This window comes from Erpetoichthys calabaricus, chromosome 4, assembly GCF_900747795.2.
Source record: "Erpetoichthys calabaricus chromosome 4, fErpCal1.3, whole genome shotgun sequence".
Lineage (NCBI taxonomy): Eukaryota > Metazoa > Chordata > Cladistia > Polypteriformes > Polypteridae > Erpetoichthys > Erpetoichthys calabaricus.
The window spans coordinates 187,760,172-187,775,848 of record NC_041397.2 but is presented as its reverse complement, the minus strand read 5'-3'; the positions used below and the strand labels follow the sequence as shown (position 1 = coordinate 187,775,848).

Genomic DNA, 15,677 nt, shown 5'->3' with positions numbered 1-15,677 from the left:
TTGATAGGCATTTCTCTATGCAGACCTTAGAATAAATATACTAAACCACTATTAATCTTTAGGGATCTTGGCACCTTCGAATGATAATTTTATATGATTATTAAAGCTTTTTCTTCCTCTGTTGTCAAGTTGGAAGTGGGAGACCTTTTGCAATTTGAACAAGAACCCAACATGCATCAGTACAGTGCTGGACATGAACAAACAAAGAGAATGTTGCTTTGCCTGGTTGGCCTTTGTATATATATTCAGACAGAGTCCTTTTTATACTTTAATAATAAATACTTGAATGTACTAAAAATTGCATTCTGATTTTTCTTCATTAGATTTTATTACTAATTACAACATAAGGTCTAGAAATTATTAATTTTATGATGGTTAAATTGCTGTTAACATTTATATAAACAGTACCTGTCATCGAAATTTCTCCAACACATAAATTACAGTTTGTGGAACTGATTGTTTTGTTTTTATTTGTAAAACTGCTAACACAACTGAGTGCGGAGGATTTTTTTTTTGTTTTTTGGAGATATACCCTATCTGAAGTACTGTACAATGGCTGAGAATTAAAGTCCGTGCAAGATAAGTTTAAAGCATCATGGGATGAAGCGTGTAGAATTCAATGTGGCATCAGCAAATCAGTGCCCTCCATACCATGTATAAAAAGTGTTTTCATTTCTATGTGGTGTGACTGAAATGTAAATACCCTTAAATTAAAGCCCAAACCGTGCACTTTAATCATGTCTGACTAATTCTATTTGTAATTTTCAATGGTGGAGCAGAGGGGTAAATCAAGGAAAAATGTGTCTTAGTCCCAAAAATTATGCAGGGGACTGAATGTTACAGTGAACTCAAACTATTTAGACCCTTTCACTTTCTGAACACTTTATTGTGCTGTAGATTTCATTTTAAGTGAATAAATTTGCCATTTTGCTCATCTATGGTCAATAACCCATAATGACAAAGCGAAAGTAAGTTTTCAGTACGATATGCAAATCTATTATAAAAAGAAATCCTGTCCCAGAAAGCAAAAGCAAGGCTACGATACGTGATCTTCTCGGAAGACATTTTAAAGACCCGCGAGACCAAAGAGACTTGCCACGGTGCGTCTTGCGGGGACCATAAACATGAGACATTGTGCCAAGAGACTGACCCAGGACCGTCTCGCAATGACGTAGAACAAGAGCGGGGACCATAAACATGAGACATTGTGCCAAGAGATTGACCCAGGACCGTCTCGCGATGACGTAGAACAAGAGATTCTTGCAAGACACGCCCTACTTACAATCTATCAAATAGGACAATAGGCAGCAAAACATTCAGTCTTGTGAAGGATTTGAGCATACACAGATACAGGGCTCTCAGCGCATATAAAGCGTATAAGGACAGTACATCATAAATGAAATGTCGACATCTAAGCGAAGAAAGCAGCACGGAGAAAAAAAGACTCAAATGCGTTGGAGAGAAAAAAAGAGCAAAAAAAGAATAATCGAGGTGCAAATTCAGAAAATAAGTAATTATCAAACTCGGAACAAGAGGAATTGAAAAAAAAAAAGCACATCCAATCCGGCTCAGAACTAACAGACAAAGTAGAACTTCATAAAGATGTTTACAAACGTTGGTGCTAAACACATGCAGAGCAGGTTAGAGACTAAAACCAGCGAAATTAGAAAGGCTCACCAAAAAAAAAAAAACAAAAACAAAAAAAAACGTTGGTGCTGTACACATGTGGAGAACGTTAAAGGATATGAAAGTAGGAAAATTAGAAAATATAAAAGAAGAAAGCAAAGATTGCAGCAGAGCAAACAAACGAACTGCCTCATTTAACTATAAACCAGTCTAACTTTGGTTTTGCACAATAATTACTACACTATTGCACCTTAACACTTAATTCTACTTTATTCACATAATTTTATTTATTATGTTCTACTATACTGTTATCTTTCAATCTATGACTTTTTGTTAATCTAACCGATATTCTCCTAACTTTGCACACTTTTTGATAAGCGGATCAGGATGCATTTCACTGCGTGTTGTCCTGTATAATTATGCATGTGACAAAGAATCTTGAGAATTTCAAAAACGGAGTTTACCGCACATGCATTTATTGGTTACTTTGTTAATGTATATATATTTATCTGTCTGCTTATTTAAAAAGCTAAATTTACCCCCGGAGTCAAAAACGTTCTGTCTAGCCCTTGTACAAAAAAATAGAGAAAAGCTGGGGTATCACCTTGGTAACGCCATGTACCTTTGGAACCGTGAGAGGAAAATAGCACAACTTTACAGACAGGAGTCCAATGCAGAACTCTAGTTACTTTTTTACTTTGTAAAAAAAAAAAAAAATTAAAAAAAAAAATTAACTGCTGATGATGTAGATCGTTTCGTCTGTGCTGAAATTCCAAACAGAGAAACCTATCCTGACCTCATTAAAAAGATTCAGCATATTGGGACTTGCAAGATTACAAATATTGTTTTTACAGAAGTTCTGAATTAAAAGTGAAACTAATGAAATAGCAACAATTCAAAGAAAAAAAAAAATCTTAAAAGTGTGTATCCGGAAAACCAAACACGGGGGTTGGCAAGAGAAGCGACCAGGGGGCAAAGCCCCCTAGTATAATAAAAATCAAAAACTGAAGTGTCTCATCCATATAAGCATTCAGATCGTTTGCTTACTCCAAATTGCATTCAGGTGTGGCCTGTTTGCTTTAATTGTTCTTAACAGCCAATCTCGAGTAAAAGGACTATGACAGCCCGCTTGGAGTTTACCAGACAGCACTTAAAGTGAAGGGGTTTGAATACTTTGATTCTACTGTATTTGTAAAATAAATGAGTTGTCCAGTCCCTTCACAATGGGCAATGAAATTTTGTTAATTTTTCTAATCTGACCTATTTTCATATTTCTTTTTTAAAAATTTGTTGACAGCATTAAGTGTACTTATCACTTTGTAGCATTTCTTGTTAAATAAAGCATGGCTACAGCCCAAACATGATGCATCTAGCAGCACAGGTTGGTTTCTTGAGTAAATTACACAAAATGTCAACAAGTAACACCAAGCTGAGAGGACAGATTTGCATTTCAAATATTAAAGGGGTGTGTAAAATAACTAAATTTATAAGTGACAGGTCTAGTTGAAATAAACATTATCATGATGTTTGTGCAGGATTATTCCGGGTACAAAATTTAAACATACAAGAAAATGTGAACGGCATGCAAATTCCAGTCACTTACTAATTTACTTCTACTTACCTTACAATTTTACATCTTTTTGAATTTTATGTGCAGTATTTATTTTAGGATTTTGATGCACGACCTTCAAAAGTCCCGCAAATATTTGGTAATCATGAAAAGCCACAAACCAAAGCCGATACCGAGTACAAGAACCTAGGCTATTGTTTTGAACAGACACTAGTATCGTTAGTAGTGTTCAATGCCTTTCTTGCAGAATGGTCTCTTGGTGAATTTATTATGTCAGTTTTTTTTTATAATGATTTGTAGAATTCAACATTTCAGACACCAATTTAACCAAATTTAGGAAAAACGTCAGTGTTGCTACTTTGACAGTGACTGTTGACTCCTTCAGAGAACTTTGGAACATTCAGAGCTATGTTAACTATTCTTAAATTCATAATTAGAGCACCATGTGTATGTTCCCAAACATGTAAATATTCTAATACTTTGAAAAGACAAAAGAGTAAAAAAAAAATAACATTTTTGACATCGACATTATTGAGGATTCTCTGAGGAAAACCACTTCAAAAAACACTTATTTCCCAAACTTTGACCACATGACTGAATTACCAATCAAGTTTAGAAAGCTGCCAAATTAAATTTAGCTTTCAATGAACATAAAAACCTTACAACCAAACTTTAAATAAAATGGAAAAAGAGTTGAATTCTGTGCTTCTGACTGAAAATTTTGGAGAGATCCACAATTGGAAATAGAAATATCTTCTGCAAATGAAAAGTTAATACTTCTTGAAAATAAATAGGTTTAATTTAACAAGCAGGTCATTAAATTACAAAATAGCTATTTTTTATTCCTTTAGCTAAGCAATACTGCCTATTGCATACAAGCACTCCTTGCTGTTATAAATGTGCTTTATTTCACAGGACTGTAGTTGAAGAAAAGTTCATTTTCTTTTAATAAATCATACAAATAAATCTAATTACTCAAACCAGTATCCGTTACACTCTGACATGTAGTGAATGTTCACATTTTGTCAACCATAAATTGAAACTATCTGGGGAAAAAAATGCAAGTAAGGATTTCATTATACTATATACACAACAGTTAATTCACAAATCTGTACTAAAATTCCAATAGTTATTTTTAACCCTCCATCTATACCTCACAAATTAGTTGGCCCTAGAAGCCACGTGGTATTGGACACTAGAATATTATAGCCATGTGAAAACATGGGTAACCATCCATATTTTTTTCTTAAACATGTGAACATATCAAAAAAAACAGTATCTCTAGAGAAAAAGGTGATAAAATAAATAAACTGCATGCCACATTTACATTTTGTAGTCAATTGTATAATTTAAATAAACACATACAAATTTTCCATTTGCAAAAATTATGTACACCCTTAGACTTAATACTACCTTAAATACCTGAAATTATAATCAGATGCACCAGACAGGGAGGGATAAATTTCATTAAGACAGGATATGCAAGAACACACTTAGCCTTAAGACATTTAGTTTAGCTTGTTCTTTGTTGTTAAAGTATGTGTTATCACCACACCTAGATCAAAAGAGATTTCCGAGGCTTTCAGAAAGAAGGATGGCTTTGAGTCTTGGAAGGGACACCATAGGTAAAGACCAAGACTTCTCAAACAATGTACTTTTGTTGATAGACAAGGCAATGGTAGAGTTACTAAGCCTCATTACCAAAAGACATGTTTGGCAATGATCAAAGATATCATTTGGCCAGAAGAACCTGATGCCAATTATAAATGGTTTCATTTGGGGCTGCTTTGCTAAATGAGGACCTGGGCAGCTTAACATCATAGAATCTACTATGAATTCTTTATTGTAACAGAAATTGCTTAAGGGTAACGCAAGACCATCTGCCAAAATATTACATGCAGGCATTGCAGGGGGCCTACGGCCAACCCCTGATGAAAAACACCTCTCTAACAATCATGCTTTGGTTCACAGTGGCAGTATCGGGGTTGGATTGTGGCTGACCCAGGACAAAACCCCATTCACTGGTATGACAGAGAATCATGTTTGATTCGCAGGAGCAGCAGCACTGCAGGTGGATCCCAGACAATTTTGGATAATCTCCCCAAACCCCACAATTCTTCTGAATTGAATTACTGTTTCTATATAAGATTTTTGAACAGGATTTTTTTTTAATATGAAGTTTTAAAATTTAAAACCTCTGGAATAATCAAGTGAAGTACTTCGCTTACCTGATTATTATGAACTTGAAACACATGAGTTTTTGAATCGATATTTGGAAACTTGCCAATATTACATCTACATGAAAGAAAAATTCAGAGAATATAAATATATGCACATCTAGTATACAATATATAGTACATCTCTTATGAAGAACTGAGGTAGTAAAGCAGACAGCCAGTTGAATTAAAAATTGTTTTTAGTAATTGTATTTGACTTAAAAGTATGGAAGAGTATTTCAAACAAAGTTAAATAAAGAGATATGTAAATAAATATAAAAAAGTACTGCAAAATGTGACAAAGAAAAAAAGCATAAAATGTGAGCATTAATATATGTGTCACAATGTTTTTTGTTGCTGATTTATTTAATTGTCGGTATTATTCTTCCAAATGCAAAATGAAATACGGCTTAAACGTGAAACTGTCACTGTCATGGATCAAAGCTGAGACTGTGGGCTCTAGCAGGTGCTGTATTTTCATTAGAGAATCGTTGATACACCAGACTTGAACCTTCAGCCATAAATGCCACAATAGCAGCAGACACTTCAGATTCAGGCTCCTAATGATGTATTCAGCGTTATAGAATTAATTATTCTGAAATATTCCTCCATATAAAAATGGAAAAATATGCTTCAACTAAAGTAGCATCTGACAAATTACAAATCTGTGGAAATTACTGAAAAAACTGAAATTTATATTTTTACGCAAATGCATGGACAATACTAACCTTTCCGACAGCTTTTCAACCATCACTAGTGGGTTTGGATACAATGCTAATGGAACAATCTGGACAAATACAGGAAGATCAGCAGGATTTTCAAGAACAACATCTTCTTCCTGAAAAGCATAATTATGAATTTTTCAATAGGTGAAATTAAGCAAATGAATAAATTTGCATACGAGAGTAACAAAGATTGCAGATACTTACAGAAGAGCTGTTTGTGCTTGTGATAGGAAAAATTATTTGCTGTGAAGTCTTAATTATAGAAGGCCAGATCATTTCTGCTGTTACTTTTGCTTGAACATTCCTCTGAAGATCTGTATCTACTTCAAATATAGAAGTGGCCCTTAAAGAAATAATATATGTGTGTGTTTCCAACAGCAGAAAAACTAGGAAAAAGAAAACTTAAAAAAACAAGAACAGAATATCTCAAAAGAAAAAAAAAAATTTTTTTTTTTTTTATTATTAATTTTATTGTAATCATTCCGTACAAAAAGATCAATTTTTACAAAAAATAGGATTGAAAACAAATCAAAACCCACCCCTGAGAAGGAGAGCATGGCCAAAGGAGTAATACCTGAGCCTTGTAAACATGCCTAAATTGTTGAGTTTAATAGGGCAAAAAAGATAAATGGAGAAGGAAAAGAAATGCGAAAATAATTATTTCTTCTTCTTCTAAAATATTATTGATTTTGAAAAAAATCTGTACAGATCCTCTAATTGAGAATTAGATTTTTTCCAATTTCAAATAATATAAAACATTGGTTTCACACTGTGAATGCAGTCACAGTTTGCTTGTCCTTCTCCACTTCAAATCCATCTGGAAGAACACCAAACACAGCTATTAATGGGTTAGGAGGGATTTTGACACAAAGGCTGTCTGAAAGGCACTTCAAAAATTTTGGTCCAAAATGATGTTAATTTGGTACATGCCCAAAACATGTGACCCAGTGAGGCAGGAGCTTGGTTGCAGCGTTCGCAGATTGGATCTTGCCCTGGAAACATTTAACAGTTTTAAGCGAGACAGATGAGCTCGATATATAATTTTGAGTTGAATAATTCTATGTTTTGCGCATATGGAGCTCGAGTGAATTCTCTGCATTGCTATCTTCCACTCCTTTTCTGATATATTAAGAGATCTTTTTCTCATTGTCCTCTTGGATCTTTGAAAGGAAGGGACTCTAATAAAATTTTATATATTGCAGAAATGGTGTCTAAGTCCTTGAAATTGAGCAGTATTAATTTCCAGCATGGTGGAGGGTACGAGATGAGGAAAATCGGGCAGGTTCTGTTTAACAAAGGTTCTAATCTGAAGATAGTGAAAGAAATGTGTAGCTGGAAGATTAAATTTGGAATGTAATTGTTTAAAAAAAAATTAAGATATTTTAAAGAAACCTTCTGCTCTTTACAGTTTTAACAGAAATACCTATTCTTTGCCCTGCAAATTTGATCGTTATTACCATTTACTCTTGGTTGAAAAATTAAATAGTAAACCATTTTACCACCATCATACATAAAATAAATTCATAAAAATACAACTGAAGGCTGTCTCAAAATTAATAATTTACTTGGTAATTTATAACTTACTGATGCTCTCCACTGTCTTTCAGTTCTTTCCATTTCCTATAAAATGCCACATGCAAATCCAAATCTGTTTCCCACAAATCTTCTTGCATTGAAAGCCCATGTGTTTTAGAGTCCGCTGAAAAAAAGTAAAAAGTAAATGTAACTTAAATTATTTTTTTCAAATACTTGATTTTTAAAAATGTCTGTTACAGAGAAGGAAATAGTTTTAATTTAGTGCAACATTACAAAAACACTACTTACATTTAAATAAAAATGGTAAGCCAACATAACAGTGATCACTGCACCGTAAGCCAGGATCAAAATAAAGATTTCCCACCTAAGATTATTAAAAAAAGAATTAAAATTACATGCTCAGCACTCCTAAAGAAAACAGCTTTTCAAAAAGAATATATACAGAACCTTTGACTTTCTTTTAGGCTCCAGTTCATCCTTGTTACTCTTAAGTCTCTTGCAATAAAATCTGATATCCTCTGTGAGAGGACGTATATTTTGCAATTTCACCTTCTGTGAGAAGGAACTCAAGATATTAAAACTTTGATGAACTACCTTGCCCTGTAGAAAGGAGAAGGGAAAAAGCTTAGTCAATTCAAACAACAATATACAGTACACAAAAAAACGTTCAGCCTTCCACACCCTTTCACATTTAGGAGGTCACAGACATATTATTTTTATATTAAGACTGGGAAATTTGGGTACCACAATCTTCAGAAATCCCCAAAAATAAAGGAAAAACAAGGAAAAGCAGTAATAAAAATTAGCAACAAACGTTACTCAAGATTTTCAAGCGGTACTCTGACGTCTGGAAGAAATAATTGCTAAAATTCACTTTGGGAAAGTCACTAACAAACTGAACAATGTGATGGACCAGCAATTTGAAAATCTGCCTCAGGACCTCAATGTTATTATAGATAGGGCTTTGACTAGGGTACTGCAATGTTTCTCTGACAGTTTTGGATAACTGTATGATTGAAATAAAATAAAATGGCAAAACATATGCAGACTGGAACGTTAGAAAACTTACAAATTAGTATCAAGCAAGTCAAGAATACTATATTTTATCCCAGCTAATACCTCTATACAATTACTGTAAAAAAAATTTTATTTAATTTTCTTTAACAGAAAATATTCAAGAACATTTAAAACAACAGTTCAATAGGCAAGTTCAAATACAAGCAAAAAATTGAGGAGGCACAAAAAAGTCAGACATGAAAGATGAGAATTTTTATTTTTGTAAAAAAAAAAAAAAAAAAAAAACCTGGGTCAAGATTATATTAAAAAAACTGAAACAGAGCCCTCCAATTGCAGCTTGACTGATCAGTATGAAGTACTACCAGATTAAATTACAGCTCTGAAAAATCTGGCTAGGATCAATAACTCTTTTAAAGCTGTAGATGATACCCATCCCATGTAAATTGTTTTTTCTGGGGGACCAGAATACCTGGAGGAAAGAAAGAGCAGGACAGCCACCGTTTCTTTCCTTGAACAGGAAAAAGCATGGACACATACATGTGAACTATGGCACAAATTTGATCCTTACCAGGCCAATGGAAAATCAGTAACATGGGTAAATCTCTGTTAACTCAATAAACCTACTGCTGTCATGAACTTTTCGAAACCCCATGTTAGGAGATTTATTTTAATGTATGGATACAAATGAAGTGTTTTAATGGAGGTAAAATTGAGAAAGGGCAAACCTAATGAAATTAAAAAGGAATCAAAACAGATGCGTGGCACACCAAAGCTTAAAATGTAATTCTAAAATATATTTTTAGCATTGGTACGTTATAAAACCAGAGAAGACAGCGTCACATAACTGCATGTTCTTTAAGGACTTCCATTCACTGTTTATATATTACTTTAGTACCCAGAGAAAAGAATACAACTGAAAATTAAAAAGGATTGGAGGCTGTTGGAAAGAAAGTTTTGTTGAAGTTTCTTATAAGTCAGTATCATCAAATATGCTTGAGGACCAGAAACCTGTATTGCCGAGCATTTTGCCTTGTACAGAAAAACAGATGGATGACTTGGATAGCTTTTCTATAATTCCAAAAGACTTTGGATTATCTAGTGATAAACAGTTAACTTCCTACACTATATTGTCGACGCATCAACAAATTGTCCTCAACTTGGGAATTCTCTAGAACCAAGAATGAGGCTCACCATCACTGTACACTGCAGAATAGTCCTCCTTTACCAAAACACACTTAAAACCAAACACACTCTAGAGATTATCATTACCTTATAGTATAGAAAAGCAAAGAATTTCTTTAGAAACAGTGATGTACAGTCCATGAAGCATTTTAAGAGCAATTAGAACTTTTGCAGTCAGGGGCAACAAATTTTACTGAAGATGATTAATTTAGGATATAAAGCAAGACTGCTATACCCCAAGACCTGGATTATCTTTATAAGCGTAAGCTTTACTTATATAAATATATTAAAATAGCTGCTTTACCTGACTTTGCATGGGGAATTTTCTTTCAAAATGGGCCTTTTTTATAATCCTGTCAGTTAAGCAGATGTATTAGAAGCACTATGTAACCAAGTACTTCTTGCTTTAAAAAAAATACATATTTTATACAAAGAAATAATGATATTAGTTCATTGGAACACCTTCCTTTTGAATATGCTACATACACTTGTCCATCAGTAAAACATATGTGCCATGGAATAATTCCTGCTTTTCCTACAGACTGACGCTGGCTTTTGTAGATGGTCATTAGAAAACAACTTTATAAGAAACTCTTATTTTGAAATGAAACAGGTAATTAGTAGAAGCGGGAATTTTGGGTATAAATATAATTTTACTCTGTAGTATATCCTGTAGAAATGGTAAATTAAATCAGATTTGAATGAAACTGTTCAATCTTTAATCTTGTACTGTTACAAATTTTTGAATGGTTAGCTATAATACAATACAAACTGAATTGTGGTTTAATTTACTATTATATACAGCGCTGAGGTTTTCAGGCTGCATCAAATTGAATGTTTTAAGCATCATACAGAAAAGAATGAGTGAAATGAAATATGATGAACCATGTAGAATGTTCACCTTCTCTATGTTCTGTCTATGAGGGACTCTTTTACTGAGCTGCGCAAGCATTTAAACTTACCAAGGCAGATCGTCACTCACGACTAAATAATATGATATGTTGAAATGTAGTTTCATAGTGGATACCTAGAGCCCCAGATGCAATGGAAATACTTTTTGTTGATGTGTGAATGAATGAACACACACACACACAGATATTTGTCAAGAACACTTACCGGGAAAGAAGGTGGTAGTACAATGTGCTTTGGTGAGCTACTTAAAGATCCAACTGCAATGACTGCTTTTACTGGGATTGTTAGTATCTGAAATAAAATAAAATCTGTTAAAGAAAAAGTACTGACAAGTACAATTACAAAACAATTACCCTCATTCTTCTGATTACTGCCAAAAACATTTAACTTCATTTAAAAAAAAAAAAAAAATTGCACTGAAACAGTGCCTGCACATAAAATTCAGTCTTTTCCATTAATATACGCTGACAAAACATTACTTTTTTTCCCCTAATGTTAAGCTATGCATACAAGTTAACCTGACATTTCTGTTACAAGGTAATAAACTGCAATGTGCCTTTGCTGCAGATGACAAAGCAAAGAAAAATTTCAGTGTAAATGTATAATTCTTAACTGTTGGGTAGTTAGCAATTACTACGAATAGTGCTTAGTTTAGTGGTAAGTGATATCAATAATTACACACACATGGGTTCATTTATAACACACCAGTCTGGATTATCAATAGTGCTGGGCAGTATACTGGTTCATACCAAAAACCGTTTATTTTTGTTATGATATGGATTTTTCTTATACTGCAACACTGGTTTAAATAGCCTAAGCAACATTTGGAACGTGGCGCAGTGGGAAACTGTTTAAGGGGGGACCTTTTTCACTGCTGCACTGCTAAACACACATGCAACGGAGTACATGCGTTAGTGGAGGTATTGAACAGTGAAAATGGACAGAGAACATTCTGAAACTGAAGCTGTAGCAGACAATAAAGTTGAACATGATGACATAGAAGAACTTTTGCCGAAAAAAGGAGCAGTGTCTGTTGTCTGGAAATACTTTGGTTTTAAAAGGTCGGATGTGGACCATTCTGTTCAAATGTGTGACTACTGTTTCTATACTACTGGATAATACCGCAAGCCAAGTTGTACCTGTTTTTTTCCTCTCTCAATACTGTGTAATGTACCTGGGTACTGTGCAGTAGTGTGACGACATGTTGAATTTATTCTCGACATTTCCACTTTAATCTCGCTGTTTACGTTGAGATTAAAGTCAACATGTTGACTTTAGTCTCGTAATTTGTCATTAAAGTAGAACATCGTAAACTAAACTACAGTGATCCCTCGCTATATCGCGCTTCGCCTTTCGCGGCTTCACTCCATCGCGGATTTTATATGTAAGCATATTTAAATATATATCGCAGATTTTTTGCTGGTTCGCGGATTTCTGAGGACAATGGGTCTTTTAATTTCTGGTACATGCTTCCTCAGTTGGTTTGCCCAGTTGATTTCATACAAGGGACACTATTGGCAGATGGCTGAGAAGCTACCCAACTTACTTTCTCTCTCTCTCTCTTGCGCTGACTTTCTCTGATCCTGACGTAGGGGGTGTGAGCAGGGGGGCTGTTCGTACACCTAGACGATACGGACGCTCGTCTAAAAATGCTGAAAGATTATCTTCACATTGCTACCTTCTGTGTGCAGCTGCTTCGTGAAGCGACATGCTGCACGGTGCTTCGCATACTTAAAAGCTCAAAGGGCACGTATTGATTTTTGACTTTGTTTTTCTCTCTCTCTCTCTCTCTCTCCCCCTGCTCCTAACGGAGGGGGTGTGAGCTGCCGCCTTCAACAGCTTTGTACCGGCGGTGCTTCGCATACTTAAAAGCCAAACAGCCCTATTGATTTGTTTGCTTTCCTCTCGGTTTCCTTTGAAGAGGAAGATATGTTTGCATTCTTTTAATTGTGAGACAGAACTGTCATCTCTGTCTTGTCATGGAGCACAGTTTAAACTTTTGAAAAAGAGACAAATGTTTGTTTGCAGTGTTTGAATAACGTTCCTGTCTCTCTACAACCTCCTGTGTTTCTGCGCAAATCTGTGACCCAAGCATCACAATATAAAAATAACCATATAAACATATGGTTTCTACTTCGCGGATTTTCTTATTTCGCGGGTGGCTCTGGAACGCAACCCCCGCGATGGAGGAGGGATTACTGTATCTTAAAATGAATATTTAATTTACTAGATTTTCTCAAACCCATAAGTTATGTCATAAGTTAGATAGATAGAGGAGGCACAGGCAGCGATCACCACACAGAATACATTCATTTCATGATATTCCTGCTCCCTGAACATTAGAATGCCAAGATAAATACTTAACTCTTTTAGGGCGGATGTCGACTTTTGTCGACAGGAGGGGTTGAAGGCGAATGTCGACAAAAGTCGACATCCAGGGATAGGGGGCGACAATCAGCTGTTAATGGCGACAAATCTCACTGTCACGTCACAGGCATTCCCTCTGTGCTTGGAGGAATACTAGACTCGTTGACTCGGCAACTAAACCTTGCGTGTGCGTGAGTTGCGAAATGTAAACAATGGCAAGATGGCACCGACATGTGAAAAGGCAGCGAAGCAAGTGCAGAAAAGAAAACACTCGGCAGACGATGTTTTGCGCATTATCGCGGAGTCTGACTCTTGATTTTTCAGAATCGGATTTTATTGCCAGTGATCAGGAGATCGAGCAAGAGAGTGAGAAGCAGGCATCAGCTGATCAGACACCAGCCGATGGCGCGCCAGCGGATCTGCTGCCAGTTGAGTGCCTTCGCGCAGCCGATGCATCTACGGCAAGGTTCGCATGGGATAAATACACAGACATTGATCCGTTGAGAGCCAATCTGGCTACCCGAGTTTACAAGACGGCATGGCTTGCTGTTGGACACGACAGATCACCAGCTGCTGTATTTCAGGCTGCTCTCTCCTGATGCTGCTTTTCAGCTACTGTCAGACGAGACAAACAGGTAGGCAGAGATTTTTTTTGAATCGCGGGCTGCGTTTGCATCGCATTCTCGTTTTTCAAAGTGGAAACCCACAATGAAAGACGAGATGAAGCGCGCTGTGGCATTACAAATAGAGATGGGACAGAACTGGTGATATAACATCAGGGAGCATTGGTCCAAACGTGTTTTGTCCCCTGGTGGCTTAGGTACGTGCTGCTGCAAAGTTTTATTCACTTCTGTAATAAACAGAAGCAAATCCCATGGGGTGAGCCAGGCTATAATGCCATACATAAAGTTCATAAAGTTTCAGAAGATGAAAAGAGGTGACAATACGGTTTTCATGCAGGCAGAAAACTTGGTGGCAGTGGCATGGCACGATGGCAAATGGGTGACTTGTCTCTCTACAGTACACACTAGCAATATATGTGAGAAAATGCAGCAACAGACAATTGAAAAATAGGCACCAAAGCAACACATATTGTAAGGAGTGCAATGTGGCAATGACTGAAATTGGCTGCTTTGAGCGAGATCAGACTTTGCTGTGTAAAATGTATGTGATATGTATGTGAAATCATAGAGTATGCAGGCTCATACAACATGCAAGACAGTAACATTTGTAAAAAGTAAATTTTTTTTGTTGATTTGATATGTTAAACAATTGCTTTGTGTTCTTTTTTTATAAATGTTAGTTTTTGGAAAAATATTCAGCCCTGGGAGAAAAGAGAAAAAAAAAAATTAGCCCTAAAAGAGTTAATATAATTTTCAAGATGAAATGCATTAAACCATGTATTAATCATGTGGGAGCACGGTGATGTAGAGGGTGCACTGCTGCGTCACAGCTAGGAGGTCCTGGGTGTTCCCTGCCTTGAATTTGCATGTATTTCTGGTGGTTTAACTCGGCGTGCTTCAGTTTTTTTTTTTTTTTAAGTCATGTAGGATGTGGGGTTTTGTTATGCTATATTGACCCTGCTAGTGTATGTATTGCTCGTATTCACCCTGCGATGTGCTGGCGCCCTGTTCAGGATTTGCTCCTGCCTCGCACACAATGCTTGCTGGGATGGGTGCAACCCTGAATGAATGGCATAACATATATAATGAAGATTTTTTTTTTTTTTTTTTTTTTTCAAGTTCTGAACACTCCAAGTTTATAACTAGTTTAATTTCACAAAGACGTTTATCGTGTGGTGAATGGTTATGTAGAGAAAGAAAAAAGAAAGGATAGGAAACGGGGGTTTGGTACGTCAGACAGAGACAGCATACATGCAATAAAGAAAGCATGCTCAGAAGAACATCCATTGAATTCTGTGTTCATGTCTCCGACCACCAGATCATGAACCCAATATTTACACAATATTTAAGTTAAACCTGTGCGATACCCATTCATACATCCAGTTTTTGGAGCTTCGTCACACCTGCCATAAAGTTCTCTACACTGAACGTACACCTGGGGACCCCTTACTGTGAGGGAGCAGCACTATCGTGCATGTTTAATACCTGCTTTAATGCATATCATGAAAATTTATCTTAGCATTCTACATTTTCAGAGAGCAGGAATATCATGAAGTGAATATTCTGTGCGGTGATCACTGCCTGCGCCTCCTCTTAGGGCAAGAGGAAGTCAGTTTAAGAAGCATGTAGTGATTATCAACTGGGTCGGGGAACACTTAACACAAAGCATTTAATGTACTACATTAACTTATGACGTGGTTTGAGAAAATCTAGTAAATTAAACATTGATTTTAGGATGAAGTTTAGTTAACGACATTCTACTTTAATGACATAATAAACTGAGAATAAAGTAGAAATGTCAACTTTATTCGCGACATAGATTTTTTCTTCTTCAATATGTCCATATTTTTTTTCTTCACCATGGCCCTAATACGCTTCCGTAGGGCTATACCACAAATAGCAT

At 35.7% G+C, this 15,677-nt stretch overlaps 1 protein-coding gene across 1 annotated transcript in view; it reads right to left on the bottom strand.

Annotated features, from left to right (window-relative positions):
• The window catches only part of tmem131 (transmembrane protein 131), a 165,678-nt gene that overhangs the window by 36,519 nt on the left and 113,482 nt on the right, over nucleotides 1-15,677 (bottom strand). The window contains exons 19-25 of the mRNA XM_051926866.1: nucleotides 10,989-11,075; nucleotides 8,121-8,273; nucleotides 7,962-8,037; nucleotides 7,722-7,836; nucleotides 6,342-6,480; nucleotides 6,141-6,250; nucleotides 5,425-5,491 (exon numbers count right to left, since the gene is read on the bottom strand). Of these exons, the coding sequence (XP_051782826.1) occupies nucleotides 5,425-5,491; nucleotides 6,141-6,250; nucleotides 6,342-6,480; nucleotides 7,722-7,836; nucleotides 7,962-8,037; nucleotides 8,121-8,273; nucleotides 10,989-11,075 (747 nt within the window). The remainder of the gene's footprint in view (nucleotides 1-5,424; nucleotides 5,492-6,140; nucleotides 6,251-6,341; nucleotides 6,481-7,721; nucleotides 7,837-7,961; nucleotides 8,038-8,120; nucleotides 8,274-10,988; nucleotides 11,076-15,677) is intronic.